We start from the raw sequence: 16,544 nt of genomic DNA, 5'->3' as shown, positions 1-16,544 counted from the left end.
CCACACACACACCCACACACCCACACACACACACACATGAAAACACTTATACACTAATTGAACAAAAATAAGTCTGAGCCTTAGCACTAGCAATAGATCTCAGGTACGCTCACCTATTTTGTGAGAACATGGAGGCAGTGAGAGGAAGAGGAAGAGAGAGAGGAGTAGGAGGAGGACAAAGACAAAAACAGAGAAGGGACCAGCAATAGATGGAGATGTATTTCCATGATATTAGGGCCACTATGGTGGACCATGTCATAAATCATTATGAGGGAGGCTGGCACAGTCTGTGTGAGTGTGTGAGTGTTTGAGCGTGAGTGTGTGTGTGTGAGTGTGAGTGTGTGTGAGTGTGTGAGTGTGTTTGAGAGTGAGAGAGTGTGTGTGTGTGTGTGTGAGTGTGTGTGAGTCAGTGAGTGTGTTTGAGAGTGAGAGAGTGTGTGTGTGTGTGAGTGTGAATCAGTGAGTGTGTTTGAGTGTGAGAGAGTGTGTGTGTGTGTGAGTGAGTGTATGTATGTGTGTGAGTGAGTGCATGTATGTGTGTGTGTGTGTGTGTGTGAGTGTGTGAGTGTTTGAGCGTGAGTGTGTGTGTGTATGTGAGTGTGTGTGAGTCAGTGAGTGTGTTTGAGAGTGAGAGAGTGCGTGTGTGAGTGTGTGTGAATCAGTGAGTGTGTTTGAGTGTGAGAGAGTGTGTGTGTGTGTGAGTGAGTGTATGTATGTGTGTGAGTGAGTGCATGTATGTGTGTGAGTGAGTGCATGCATGTGTGTGTGTGTGTGTGTGTGTGTGTGTGTGTGTGAGTCAGTGAATGTATGTGAGAAATGAGTGTGGAAAATCAGACTTGCGGAGGGCTCCACCACCAGAGGAACACCAGAGAAACACCAAAGAAACACCAGAGAAACACCAAGGCTCTTTTCCTCTGACCAGGAGTGGAATATGAGAGTCAATCTGGTAGGCAGCTCCAGTTCCCAGTGAGATTACCACCACATCTCTCTGCCCTGAAATAGTAGTGTGGTTCTCCTCACTGAGCTCACAGTACCATGGGAAGAGGGGATTGAACCTGCCTATGAATGAAAGAGGCCCAAATAGTCAGATCTGGCTGCTGAGTGCAGGGAGGCCGGAGATTGGATGCCAAGGCTTTGTGGGACTGCTGAGGGACGCAGGAGTGACAGGAGGAAAGCTGAAGAAGAAACTGGCAGAGGAGGGAGGCTGTGGCTGTGGCTGAGGAGGAGGGAGGCTGTGGCTGTGGCCTGTCACCGCTCCACCACCAGGAGGCGCTCCAGGATTAAAGGCGCACTGATGACTGGTGGTTCCTTGCTGATGACCCTGCAGCTGACCCACAGCAGGTTATGCTGCCTGTATATTTTCCATTGGTGTGTGAGAAAGGGTGTGTGTGAGTCTGTGAGTGTGTTGGTGTGTGTGAGAGACTGTGAGTGTGTTGGTGTGTGAGAGTGTGTGTGTGTGTGTGTGTGTGTGTGTGTTTGCTCACCCACTGGTTCCAGGTCTCTGGTTCTGGGAGAAGTGCCAGTCACTGGGGGTTTTCTGCTGGAAGAGAAAAGAAAGAGAGTAGATTATTAATCCACACCATGCGCCTCCCTCCCTCTCACTTCCTCACATCTCTTACAGGAGGAGGAGTAACACAGCAAACAGATGCAATGTTACTTAGCAGGAAAAGAGAAGAGAAAAGGAGAGGAACAAGACTGCATTCCCATCACATCACAAACGCCACAAACACACCGCACACACACCATATACACACCTCACACACACCACATACAGACCGCACAAACGCCACAAACACACCGCACACACACCACATACACACCTCACACACACCACATACAGACCGCACAAACGCCACAAACACACCGCACACACACCACATACACACCGCACACACACCACATACACACCACATACACACCACATACACGCCACATACACACCACATACACACCACACACGCCACACACACACCACACACACACCACACACACGCCACATACACACCACACACACACACCACATACACACCACATACACACCACACACACGCCACATACACACCACATATACACCACATACACACCGCACACACGCCACATACACACCGCGCACACACGCCACATACACGCTACACACCACACACACGCCACACCACACACCACACACACGCCACACCACATACACGCCACATACACACCACATACACACCACACACACGCCACATACACACCACACACCACACACACGCCACATACATGCCACACACCACATACACACCGCACACACGCCACATACACACCGCACACACGCCACATACACACCACACACACGCCACATACACGCCACACACCACATACACGCCACATACACACCACACACCACATACACACCACATACACACCAAACGCCACATACAGACCACACACACGCCACATACACAGCACATACATGCCACATACACACTGCACACACGCCACATACACACCACATACATACCACATACACGCCACATACACACCACATACACACCACATACACACCGCACACACGCCACATACACACCGCGCACACACGCCACATACACGCTACACACCACACACACGCCACACCACACACCACACACACGCCACACCACACACCACATACACGCCACATACACACCACACACACGCCACACCACACACCACATACACGCCACATACACACCACACACACGCCACATACACGCCACACACCACATACACACCGCACACACGCCACATACACACCGCACACACGCCACACACACGCCACATACACACCACACACACGCCACATACACACCACACACACGCCACATACACACCACATACACACCACATACACACCGCACACACGCCACATACACACCACATACACGCCACATACACACCACACACACATCACATGCACACCACACGCACGCCACATACACACCGCACACACGCCACATACACACCACACACCACATACACACCACATACACGCCACATACACACCACACGCCACATACACACCACACACACGCCACATACACGCCACATACACACCGCACACACGCCACATACACACCACACACCACATACACGCCACACACCACATACACACCACATACATGCCACATACATACCACATACACGCCACATACACACCACACACACGCCACATACACACCACATACATGCCACATACACACCACATACACACCACACGCCACATACACAACACATACATACCACATACACACCACACACACGCCACACGCCACATACACACCGCACACACGCCACATACACGCCACATACACACCGCACACACACCACATACACACCACATACACGCCATATACATGCCACATAAACACCACATACATGCCACATAAACACCACAAACCACATACACGCCACATACACACCACATACACACCACATACACACCACATACATGCCACATAAACACCATACATGCCACATACATACCACATACACGCCACATACACACCACACGCCACATACACACCACATACATACCACATACACACCACATACATGCCACATAAACACCACATACACACCACCATGGATTCATGCACTGAGAGAGAGAGACCGAGAAAGTGAGAGAGAGGGAGGGGGGGAGAGAGAGAGATGGAGAGATAGAGGTAGGGAGAGGGGGAGAGAGGGAGAGAGAGAGAGGGAGAGATGGAGGGAGAGGGGGGAGAGGGAGATGGAGAGAGAGAGGGAGGGAGAGGGAGAGAGGGAGGGAGAGTGGGAGGGAGGTGGGAGAGAGAGAGAGAGAGGGAGAGAGAGAGGGGGAGAGAGGGAGAGAGAGAGGGAGAGAGGGAGGGAGAGAGATGCAGATTTTTTCACCTCATTGAACAGCGCCGTGTGATGCAGATTTAGCATGCAGCACTTAATCATCATCACCACCATAATCTGTGCTTGTGTATTGGGTGTGTGTATTGTATGTGTGTGCATGGGCGCATGTTTGTGCGTTTTGTGTATGTGTATGCGCATGTGAATGCTTGTGTGCATGAGTCTGTCTGTGCATATGTGTGTGTGCATGTGTGTCTGTGTGTGCGTGTCTGTGTGTAACACAGTCAATAGCTGACTGGGCGTCTGTGTGCATGAAATTCTGCAAGCCCACTTCAAACAGCGGCCTGTCTGTCGCTTTCAGCAGTTTATATGACAGCCAGGCATTCTGTCCAGAGTCCACATCATCAGCGACCACTTTGGTGACAAGATAGCCAACATCTGCTGAACGAGGCACCATTTCAGCCACCAGAGGGACGCCAGCCTGTAGTGGGTACAGGATCTGAGGCGCGTTGTTGTTCTGGTCTTGGGTAACGATTTCAACCGTCACATTACTGCTCAGTGGAGGAGAGCCTCCATCTTGCGCTTTTACGCCGAACTGGAAATCCTTAATCTGCTCGTAGTCAAAAGAGCGCAGTGCATGGATGACTCCACTGTCAGCGTTAAAAGACACAGATGAGGAGACAGACACGCCATTTACAGACCCTTCCTCCAGGATGTAAGAAACACGAGCATTCTGCTTCCAATCTGCGTCTTTGGCTTTGATTGAAGCTACCCATAGATGACTTTGCTCAAATATAGGCAGTCTCACAGTATGTGATAGGATCACATCCCTCACAGGACAGTCTAATGGCAATACTGTCTAACAGCAACAACAATCGGGTGAGCACCACTGTCTAATGGCAACAACAATCGGGTGAGCACCACTGTCTAATGGCAACAACAATCAGATGAGCACCACTGTCTAATGACAACAATGCCTTATGGCAACAAAACTTAGTTGAGCACAACTGTATAATGGCAACAACAATTGGTGGAGCACCACTGTCTAACAGCAACAACAATCAGATGAGCACACCTGTCTAATGGCAACAACAATCAGATGAGCACACCTGTCTAATGGCAACAACAATCAGATGAGCACACCTGTCTAACAGCAACAACAATCAGGTGAGCACCACTGCCTCTGCTTCCCTTAGCTATGCTGCCATAGCCTTATTCTGACGGGGTTCTCCTTATCGCACGCAGGTACCTCTCCCTCCTGCTGTGATTGAACAATTACCATCTGGACCCCCTAACAATGTTACTTTCCTCTTCTCCCTGCTCTGGGCACCTGCCCGGAGCTCCAGCCCAAGACCAGCCGTACAAGTCCCTCCTGCCACTGCTGATTCAGCTGTAGCACCAAGCCCGTCCCCTTGGGACACCCATTGGTGTCCCATTGATTCGCATCGGATATTTATATACTATAATTCATCTGTTTCTATTTACAACCGTTTTACAACAAACCGTTGTCAACCAGCAGCAGAAGGTTCCCCCACTGAGTCAGGTTCTGCTCGAGGTTTTTTCATCATGCCACTGTTGCCCTTGGGGGCCGGTTCTCTGTAAAGCTGCTTTGTGACAAACTCCTTTGTTAAAAGCACTATTCAAATAAAAATTGATTGATTGAATTCCTCACTCAGAAATAGATCACAAAAGTGCACACTTCTCTTGAGGCAGCGGTGTCTAATCTGTCCAGTGTAGTGTACACTTTTCCATCACTCTCCAGTAAGAAATCCAATCACTGCCCAAATACATGAAGGATTCTCAGCGATGTCCAATCAGACCCTTGAATTTATGAACAAGCATGTGCATATTTATGAAAAAAACAGCTAGCTTTTTTAACCTTACCTTGAGCAACAGCTAGCAATAGACACATGTACTTTAAAGCTGCAATAAACATACTCAAGCTTGTCATGTATACCAGCACATACAAGAAGGAGATATTTATTTTGCAGAAGTGGACTCAAAGATGAAACAGCTTATTCAATAAACTTAAAGGAGAGAAAATGCCACCAGTATCCCTCACTACAATTTCTCATCATCTTCATACATCTTTTCTTACTCTGGTAACTATATTTTTGTTCATTATGGCTGAAGAACATCAAACCCATAAAAAGATACATATGAATCAGTACTGGTTATAGAGAGAATGAGGGGCCTTGTGCTTCTAGTGTAATATTGACCTCAAGACACCGTCTGGGCCTTATCAAACCATGGCACTGAAAAGCTCTGAAGTGCAAGACATGTACAAAAACAACAAAACAAATGCCAAAAAGGCATAGCCTGCATTGTCTACAAGAGAAAAAAATCTGACACTGAAAAAGGAGAGAACAGTAAAAATGAACCAGATTTACTGGAGTACAGCCTGTTGATGAAACTTATTTACCGGAGCAGAGGCTGATGAGTCGCCCTCACTTCCACCTTCCTGCTCACGGGCTGATCCTGCCCCACTGTCCACCATAAAAGCACAAATCTTTACACAAAAAGAAACCGAAGCAGCTCCATATTTTCAGTTTCTCTAAACAAAAGCATGACTTCTATTTGTCTGTATTCATTTCACCTAAACTCAAATAAGTTAATTTAATTTCTCATTAGTAATGAACGACTGTTTTAATTGGATAGCTGCATGACTGCATCTACCTGTACTCTCAGAAAAACGTGACAGTGGAGGTGCATGTTCATTCTTCAAGGATCATGTTTCCCAAATGTACCCTAATAGTAATGTTCTCTCTGGGTCAAATTAGTATATTTTAGGAACAAAGTAATTATATATTGCTGGCTATGGGTACAATTGTATGTAATTATGGAACTGCCCCAGCGACAAGCATTTGAGCCTTTTTAGGCACTTTTCCTACCATTAATTCTGAGCGTGCGCGTGAAGTTCTATGAGGTAGAAAACCACCCTTGATTGGAGACGTCTTTGGTTTGGTTACGTAGGGGAATTGCTTGAGGACATCTCATGTTAAAAGATGCAATTTCAGAAATGTCTTTCTAGCAATATCATCTGTGATTGACAGGAGCAGAAAAAAATTATCCGAATCATCTTACAGTTTTTGAGAGTGAATGAATTACCTCAAAATAATACAGTGAAAGTCAGAAACAAAAACACGCGATTCAGTTTTGAAGTTCAACGAAAACGCGCCTTAAATAGCATTGAAGAAATCCAATGCAACAATACTTGCGACAATCTTAAAACATTCCATTGCGTTCATACACTTCAAATCCCAGGCTTTCCATTACTTCAATAAGTAACGCAGACATGCTTAGCATGTATTTTCCACACAAAAAACGGCAGTAACATCATTCGTAAACAGTAATATCGCTCGCGGAAGCTTTAGAACCGCGGCTCTCCCATCAACTAATGCATCCGTTTCAGCACAATGTCTGTGAACAGCGACGCTCGGCAAACTCTGAGCTTTCTGAAAACTGGAAAACATTTATTGGGACATATTGGCGTCTAGAAGATTCTCGTATCCAGAGAGACTTAAATGGAGACATACAGAAAGGATTCGGTAAGAAAGCTGACGACAAGTCATTCGGGTCATAACCGACAGTAGCTCTTAAAAATGCCAACCATAATGTAGAATTTTCTGACAGATCCTGAATACACAAAACTACAGCATTATTTTAACCGCGCTAACTGGTGTAATAGGCAGATAGAGAATGTAGTGGTTCAAGTAGAAAACGGGTTTGATGACAGTTGCAGTTTAGGTGGGACCAGTACAGCCATGATGCCGTTAAGAAGTCCGCATAAGGAACACGTGATAGTACAAAACCACCAACAACACTGATCATGACGTAGATATGAAATGTATTAATGAAATAAAGGCATATTGAATATATACTAATGAAAATAATGATGGATCACTTGCTAAACGTCTCACAACAGCGGTAACGGTAATCCTCATCGTAATTTACAATACCGGCGCCGATTTTAAACTTTAAAAATGTGATCATGAATTTAGGATTGATAAAGGAGAGAAACTGGCAATAGATCAAAGATCACAATTGTATCACGTTTAAAGAAACATCGGCAGAGTCTGACCCGTCAAAATAAATGACCCAAAAAGAAGAAGTGTTCTTGAAAATAAAGCAACACACCGGGAAAAGGGCATTTAATCCAATTTTAATACGTGCGTTATGAGAAATAATATGTCTGGATTATTTGAAACCGGTAAATATTCATTTTGAAATGAATTAAACTGGTTTTCTACTCATGAAACTATTGACTCTTGTAAATTAAATGACACAATCTGCTTAATCCACAAATAACGAAGAGTTTACAAATAAATGCAATCTAACCTCCCAAACCACGTGAAATCAAACCATAAACACTTTGCACGGCCGATTAAATCTATTTAGCAGAACAGAGCATGGGTAACAATAAAGTCATTCAAGACAACACAGCGGGAAGAAATATGAACCTCATTCAACCACCATTGAGTGGAAATGCGTTCTGCTGCTGATGACAACGTGAATTTAACCTCTGGGGAACAATTAAGTCTCTTAATCTGTCGAAAAAGCATGAAATGTGAGACTAGAACTAAAAGGAATAGAAGATAGATAATTGACCATTGATTGTCACTTGACAGCTCATGCACAAACTGGTTTTAAGAGAAAACTAATAATGTAAAACTTATTTACCGGAACAGAAGCTATTGACTCGCCCTTACTTCCGCCTTCCAGCTCACCGGCTTCATCCGGGCTCCTCTTCAGGGTCAGATCAGCGGCCAGCGTGACGTCATTGTAAGATCTGACGAACTTGAAGTCGCTGGTGCGGGCGAGCCCGTTGTCAGGTACGCGTCATAATTGTAAGAGCTGGGCAGAGTTCCTGCTCCCTCCACCTCTGCGTAGTTGGGAGGGAAATATGCGCTGGGAATGGCGACTGCGCCGTCAAACAACAGTCTGGGTTTTCTTCTGCGGCAAAAACTCACGGCCATCTTTCACCGAGACAACAAGGTTCTGCATCATGGCACCATATTCAGAAATGTCCCGCTGTACCCGGATCTCTCCGCTGTGGACCCCGATAGTGAAAAGTCCCGGATCAGTGGGTTCTCAACTGCTCATAATCAAATGATCTGACCGCATGGATAACCCCGAGTCCGTTAACCGATAAAAACGAGGATACCGGGACACCGCTGATCTCACCGGACAGCAGAGAATAGAAAACCGTGCCGTTCTGTCTCCAGTCCGGGTCTCTGGCCCGCACAGAAAGAACAGAGGAGCCAGGTTTGTCATTTTCAGCCACAGAGGCGCTGTACGACTGTTGATCAAACACAGCAGTGATTGTGATGTTATACTCCGTGACTAGTTCCCGGTCCAGTTGTCCTGTAGTTACCAGTGAGTAGTAGTTTTTGATGGAGGGGGTTAACTTGAAAGGAACATTCTGCTGAATGGAGCAGCGGACCTGTCTATTTGCCCCGGAGTCTTTATCCTGAACATTAACGATGCCCACATCTGCGCCAGGTAACGCGTTCTCAGGGATGGGATTGTTCAGAGATTTCAGAAATATCACAGGGGCGTTGTCATTCACGTCAGTGATTTCAATAATTACCTTTGCTTTCGAAGCCGAACCCGAACCGTCTTTTGCTTGGATTTGCATTTCATAATGTGACTCTTTTTCGAAATCTATTGATCCGATCACTTGAATTTCCCCGTTCAAACCGCTAAACTCATACGTCACTTGACCGTTAGCGCCCTCGTCTGCGTCAGTGGCGCTGACTGTGAGCACTACAGCACCTAATGGAGAGTTTTCGGGCAGACTGACTTCATACACAGCCTGGCTAAACACGGGAATATTATCGTTAGCATCCAGCACAGTGACGTGAATAACTACAGTAGCAGATCTCTGTGGACTCCCTCCGTCAGCGGCAGTAAGTAATAACGTCACCTCCGTCTGCTCTTTTTCTAGCACTAACTCACCGTATTTCCCTCCGTCTGTGTTCGTATGAACAGCCAAAATAAAATGTTCATTCCTTTGTAGCGTGTAGCTCTGAACCGCGTTCTGTCCGATATCCGCATCGTGCGCCTGATCTAAGGGGAAGCGCGCGCCTTTAACTGCGGATTCTCTTATTTCCAGATTAATAATCTCATTCGGAAACTGAGGTGAATTGTCGTTTATATCCTGAATTTGGAGTAAAACGCGGTGTAATTCCAGAGGGTTCTCCAGCACGAGCTCGTATTTTAAAGAACAGGAGACTCTCGTTCCACAAAACTCTTCCCTGTCAATCCTCCCGGCAACAATCAGATCTCCAGTGTTCCGCTGAATATCAACAAAATGGCTGTCATCATCTTCTGTATCGATCCGGGCGTTGCGCGCTAAGAGTCCTTTAACATCGAGCCCGAGGTCCTTCGCTATACTCCCAATGACAGATCCGCGTCTCATCTCCTCCGGAATAGAATAGCTCACATCTGCCAGGCTGGGCGGCAGCGCGAGGATAAAGAAAACCAAACAGAACATCGAGACGCAGACAGAGTCTCCTCTGGATCCCATTTTAAACACTGAACACCGACGGATTTCAGATATTTTGATATAAACGCAAGAGAAGTTGGAAGAGAACCCACACAGCCGAAGATTCTGTCTGCTGTTTTTTCCGCGGCGCAGAAGAAAGGCTCCCCTCTCTGAATATTACACTTGTGGGAGGAGAGGCACGTCTATCGTCTCCTCGCTGGTGAACAGCGACACTCTGAGTATATGCTAAAAACTGCAATAGATAGTGTCCACTTTTACACATTGCCTGAATTAGCAAGTTTAAAGTACACGATTTTTATCGAATAAAATTCAATTATACACAGACTACATGGCAAAGTTAGACTGAGTTGACACGTGCTTCCCACAGTACTGTGTTCCGTGAGATAAAACGTAAATACATTTCATACTGCACGCGGACTACGTCGAGACTGAGATGGTTGGTTGCGTTGCATTATCCTGAAATTAATGTGGTACCATTGAAATCATACCATATTAACAGCGACAATTATGGATTTGTATTTAATAAACATTATGAATATTTTACATAATCTTTACACAAAATGAAACCGAAGCAGCTCCTTATTTTCAGTTTCTCTACACAAAAGCATGACTTCGATTTGTCTGTATTCATTTCACTTCAAATCAAATACGTTAATTAAATTCCTCATTAGTTATGAACGACTACTTTAATTGGATAGCTGCTTGGCTGCATCTACCTGTACTCTCAGAAAAACCTGAAAGTGGAGGTGCATGTTCATTCTTCAAGGATCATGTTTCCCAAATGTACCCTAAAAGTAATGCTCTCTCTGGGTCAAATTAGTCTATTTTCCAAGAAAAAAAGGAACAAAGTAATTCTATATTACTGGCTAAGGCTACAATTGTATGTACTGCCCCAGCGACAAGCATCTGTGCTTTTTTAGGCACTTTCCTGCCCATTATTTATGAGCGTGCGCGTAATGTTATCTGTGACAGAAAACCAGGTCCTGATCAGACCCTGAAGAGGAGCCCGGATGAAGCCCGTGAGCAGGAAGGCGGAAGTAAGGGCGGATCAACAGCCTCTGCTCCGGTAAATAAGTTTTATCAACAGGCTGTACTCTGTAAATCTGGTTCATTTTTAGTGTTTTCGTCCTTTTTCAGTGTCAGATTTTTTTCTCTTGTACACAATGCAGGCTATGCCTTTTTGCCATTTGTTTTGTTATTTTTGAACGTGTCTTGCACTTCAGAGCTTTTCAGTGCCGTGGTCGATAAGGCCTGAACGGTGTTTAGGCCTTTAGGCGTAGAAGGGCTGGCCTGTAGCGTGGTGGTTAAGGTAAATGACGGGGACACACAAGGTCGGTGGTTCTAATCCCGGTGTAGCCACAATAAGATGCACACAGCCGTTGGGCCCTTGAGCAAGGCCCTTAACCCTGCATTGCTCCAGGGGAGGATTGTCTCCTGCTTAGTCTAATCAACTGTACGTCGCTCTGGATAAGAGCGTCTGCCAAATGCCAATAATGTAACGTAATGTCATGTAATGTAATGGATCTCCCATCAACAAATGCATCCGTTTCAGCACCATGTCTGTGAACAGCGACACTCGGCAAACTGCGCTTTCTGAAAACTGGAAAATGTACATTTATTGACCCATATTGGCTTCTAGAACATTATCGAATACAGAGCGACTTAAATGAACACATACAAAAAAGATTAGGTAACAAAGTTGACGACACGTCATTCGAGTCAAATCCGACAGTAGCTCTTAATACAGAATTTAAAGCATGATAGTCAAAACACAAAACTACAGCATGATGTTAACCGCGCTAGCAGGTGTAAGAGGCAGGTTGAGAATGTAGCGCTTCAAGTAGAAAACGGGTTTGATGACAGTTGTATCTTAGGTGAGGCCATTACAGCCATGATTCCGTTCAGAAGTCAGCATAAAAAACACGTGATCGTAAAAAAAACCACCAACAACACTGATCATGACAAAGATAGAAAATATATTAATGAAATAAAGGCAGATTGAATATGGATTAATGAAAATAATGATGGATCACTTGCTAAACGTCTCACAACTGCGGTAACGGTAACCCTCATCATAATTTACAATACCGGCGCCGATTTGAATCTTTTAAAATGTGGTCGTGAACTCAGGATTTATAAAGTCAAGAAAATAGCAATATTTCCATGGTGAAACATTTAAAAAAAACAACTGTCAATAGACCAAAGATCACAATTTTATCACGTTTAAAGAAACAGCGATAGAGTCTGACCCGTCAAAATAAATGACCCAAACCGAAGAAGTGTTCTTGAAAATAAAGCAACACACCGGGAAAAGGGCATTTAATCCAATTTTAATACGTGCGTTATGAGAAATACTATGTCTGGATTATTTAAAACCAGTACATTTTCATTTTGAAATTAATTAAACGGGTTTTCTACTCATGGAACTACTGACTCTTGTAAATTAAATGACACAATTTGCTTAATTACTGTAAGACAAAACAACATCCACAAATGATTTTACAAATAAATGCAATCTAACCCCCCAAACCAAGTGAAATCAAACCAGAAACACTTTGAACGGCTGATGAAACCTATTTAGCAGACCACAGCCTGGGAAACAATAAAGTATTTCAAGACAATACAGCGGGAAGGAATATAAACCTCATTCAACCACCATTGAGTGGAAAAGCGTTCTGCTGCTGGTAACAACGTGAATTTTAACACTGGGGAAAGATTAAGTATTTTAATCTGTCGAAAAAGCATGAAATGTGACACTAGAACTAAAAGGAATAGAAGACTGATAATTGATCATTGATTGTCACTTGACAATGCACAAACTCGTTGTAAGAGAAAACGAATAATGTAAAACTTATTTACCGGAGCAGAAGCTGTTGATTCGCCCTCACTTCCGCCTTCCAGCTCACCGGCTTCATCCGGGCTCCTCTTCAGGGTCTGATCGGCGGCCAACGTGACGTCATTGTAAGATCTGACGAACTTGAAGTCGCTGGTGCGCGAGCCCGTTGTCAGGTACGCGTCATAATTGTAAGAGCTGCGCAGAGTTCCTGCTCCCTCCACCTCTGCGTAGTTGGGAGGGAAATATGCGCTGGGAATGGCGACTGCGCCGTCAAACAACAGTCTGGGTTTTCTTCTGCGGCAAAACCTCACGGCCACCGTCAGAATAATAAACGTCAGGAAGAAGGTGGAGACGGACACCAGCGCGATGATCAAATATGAAGTCAGTTTGGAATTGTTCTCCTCACGAGACATGTCTTTCAGCTGGGGGACTTCAGCCAAGTTATCTGAGATCACTAAATACACTGCGCAGGTTGCAGAGAGAGAGGGCTGTCCGTTATCTTTCACCAAGACAAAAAGGTTCTGCCTCATGGCGTCAGATTCAGAAATGTCCCGCTGCACCCGGATCTCTCCGCTGTGGACCCCGATAGTGAAAAGTCCCGGATCAGTGGGTTTCACGATCTGATAGGACAGCCACGCGTTCTGTCCAGAGTCCGCGTCCACAGCTATCACCTTGGAGACCAGGGAGCCCGCGTGAGCAGCTTTGGGGACCATCTCAGTCATGAAAGAGTTCCCTGTAGGAGCAGGGTATAGTATCTGTGGAGAGTTATCATTCTCATCAGTCACCAGCACACGCACAGTCACGTTACTGCTGAGTGGAGGAGATCCATTGTCCCTGGCAACAACGTGGACTTTGAAGCTTCTCAACTGCTCATAATCAAATGATCTGACCGCATGGATCACCCCCGTGTCTCCGTTAACCGATAAAAATGAGGATACCGGGACACCGCTGATCTCACCGGACAGCAGAGAATAGAAAACCGTGCCGTTCTGTCTCCAGTCCGGGTCTCTCGCCCGCACAGAAAGAACAGAGTAGCCAGGTTTGTTATTTTCAGCCACAGAGGCGCTGTACGACTGTTGATCAAACACAGGCGGGTTGTCGTTAACGTCTGACACAGATAACTGCACAGTCTTTGAGGAAGATAAGGACGGAGAGCCCTCGTCGGTAGCAGTGATTGTGATGTTATATTCCGTGACTAGTTCCCGGTCCAGTTGTCCTGTAGTTACCAGTGAGTAGTAGTTTTTGATGGAGGGGGTTAACTTGAAAGGAACATTCTGCTGAATGGAGCAGCGGACCTGTCTATTTGCCCCGGAGTCTTTATCCTGAACATTAACGATGCCCACCTCTGCGCCAGGTAACGCGCTCTCAGGTATGGGATTGTTCAGAGATTTCAAAAATATCACAGGCGCGTTGTCATTCACGTCAGTGATTTCGATAATTACCTTTGCACTAGATACTAAGCCGGATCCATCTTTTGCTTGTATTTGCATTTCATAATATGACTCCTTTTCGAAATCTATTGACCCGATCACTTTAATTTCCCCGGTCTCCCTCTCAATGCTGAATAACTTCGCTCCTTTCACGGACATACGGCTAAACTCATACGTCACTTGACCGTTAGCGCCCTCGTCTGCGTCAGTGGCGCTGACTGTGAGCACTACAGCACCTAAAGGAGAGTTTTCAGGCAGACTGACTTCATACACAGCCTGGCTAAACACGGGGATATTATCGTTAGCATCCAGCACAGTGACGTGTATAACTACAGTAGCAGATCTCTGTGGACTCCCTCCGTCAGCGGCAGTAAGTAATAACGTCACCTCCGTCTGCTCCTCGCGATCCAGCTCTTTTTCTAGCACTAACTCGCCGTATTTCCCTCCGTCTGTGTTCGTATGAACAGCCAAAACAAAATGTTCATTCCTTTGTAGCGTGTAGCTCTGAACCGCGTTCTGTCCGATATCCGCATCGTGCGCCTGATCTAAGGGGAAGCGCGCGCCTTTAACTGCGGATTCTCCTATTTCCAGATTAATAATCTCATTCGGAAACTGAGGTGAATTGTCGTTTATATCCTGAATTTGGAGTAAAACGCGGTGTAATTCCAGAGGGTTCTCCAGCACGAGCTCGTATTTTAAAGAACAGGAGACTCTCGTTCCACAAAACTCTTCCCTGTCAATCCTCCCGGCAACAATCAGATCTCCAGTGTTCCGCTGAATATCAACAAAATGGCTGTCATCATCTTCTGTATCGATCCGGGCGTTGCGCGCTGAGAGTCCTTTAACATCGAGCCCGAGGTCCTTCGCTATACTCCCAATGACAGATCCGCGTCTCATCTCCTCCGGAATAGAATAGCTCACATCTGCCAGACTGGGCGGCAGCGCGAGGATAAAGAAAACCAAACAGAACATCGAGACGCAGACAGAGTCTCCTCTGGATCCCATTTTAAACACTGAACACCAACGGATTTCAGATATTTTGATAGAAAGGCAAGAGAAGTTGGAAGAGAAGACTTGCGCAATGCTCTATCATCCGTGTGAAAACACAGCCGAAGATTCTGTCTGCTGTTTTTTTCCGCGGCGCAGAAGAAAGGCTCCCCTCTCTGAATATTACACTAGTGGGGGGAGAGGCACGTCTATCGACTCCTCGCTGGTGAACAGCGACACTGTGAGTATATGCTAAAAACTGCAATAGATATTATCCACTTCGACACATTAGCTGAAATAGCAAATTGAAGATATACGGTTTTAAGAATGAATCCGGACTAAAACGTAATTATACACAAACTACATGGCAAAGTTAGACTCAGTTGACACGTGCTTCCCACAGTACTGTGTTCCGTGAGATAAAACGTAAATACATTTGATACTGCACGCTGAGTTCAGTCAGGAATGAGATGACTGGTTGCGTTGCATTATCCTGAAATGAATGTGTAACCTTTAAAATCATACCATATTAACAGCGATAATTATGTATTTTGTATTTCATAAATATTATGAGTACTTTAGAAAATAAATGAAGGTGTATGCACGAGAACAATTTGTTCTGCCTCATTGTCCACCATAAAAGCACAACAAACCTCAACACTAGGGCGGCATGTAGCATAGTGGTTAAGGTACATGACTTGGACATGCAAGGTCGGTGGTTCTAATCCCGGTGTAGCCACAATGGTAAATGGTAAATGGCAGGCATTTATATAGCGCCTTTATCCAAAGCGCTGTACAATTGATGCTTCTCCATTCACCCATTCATACACACACTCACACACCGACGGCGATTGGCTGCCACGCAAGGCCCCGCGACCAGCTCGTCAGGAGCATTTGGGGGTAGGGTGTCTTGCTCAGGGACACCTCGACACAGCCCGGGCGGGGGATCGAA

The 16,544-nt window shown here is 45.6% G+C and overlaps 1 protein-coding gene across 3 annotated transcripts in view; it reads right to left on the bottom strand.

The window, feature by feature from the left end:
* LOC133134023 (protocadherin beta-15-like) overlaps nt 1-15,577 on the bottom strand; it is a 39,675-nt gene extending 24,098 nt beyond the window's left edge. For 2 of the 3 annotated variants that reach the window (XR_009709238.1, XM_061250379.1), the window contains exons 1-2: nt 13,199-15,577; nt 1,485-1,540 (exon numbers count right to left, since the gene is read on the bottom strand). Coding sequence is in view for 2 of the 3 variants with exons in the window: in XM_061250379.1 (XP_061106363.1) it covers nt 1,485-1,540; nt 13,199-15,577 (2,435 nt within the window). In the remaining variant the exon portion in view is untranslated. The remainder of the gene's footprint in view (nt 1-1,484; nt 1,541-13,198) is intronic. The other variant, XM_061250381.1, reaches the window with a different exon arrangement.
* Nucleotides 15,578-16,544: the final 967 nt, after the last annotated feature.

Source organism: Conger conger, chromosome 7 (genome assembly GCF_963514075.1).
Source record: "Conger conger chromosome 7, fConCon1.1, whole genome shotgun sequence".
NCBI lineage: Eukaryota > Metazoa > Chordata > Actinopteri > Anguilliformes > Congridae > Conger > Conger conger.
Note: the sequence above shows the minus strand (reverse complement) of the source record. Positions and strands in the feature narration are given on the sequence as shown.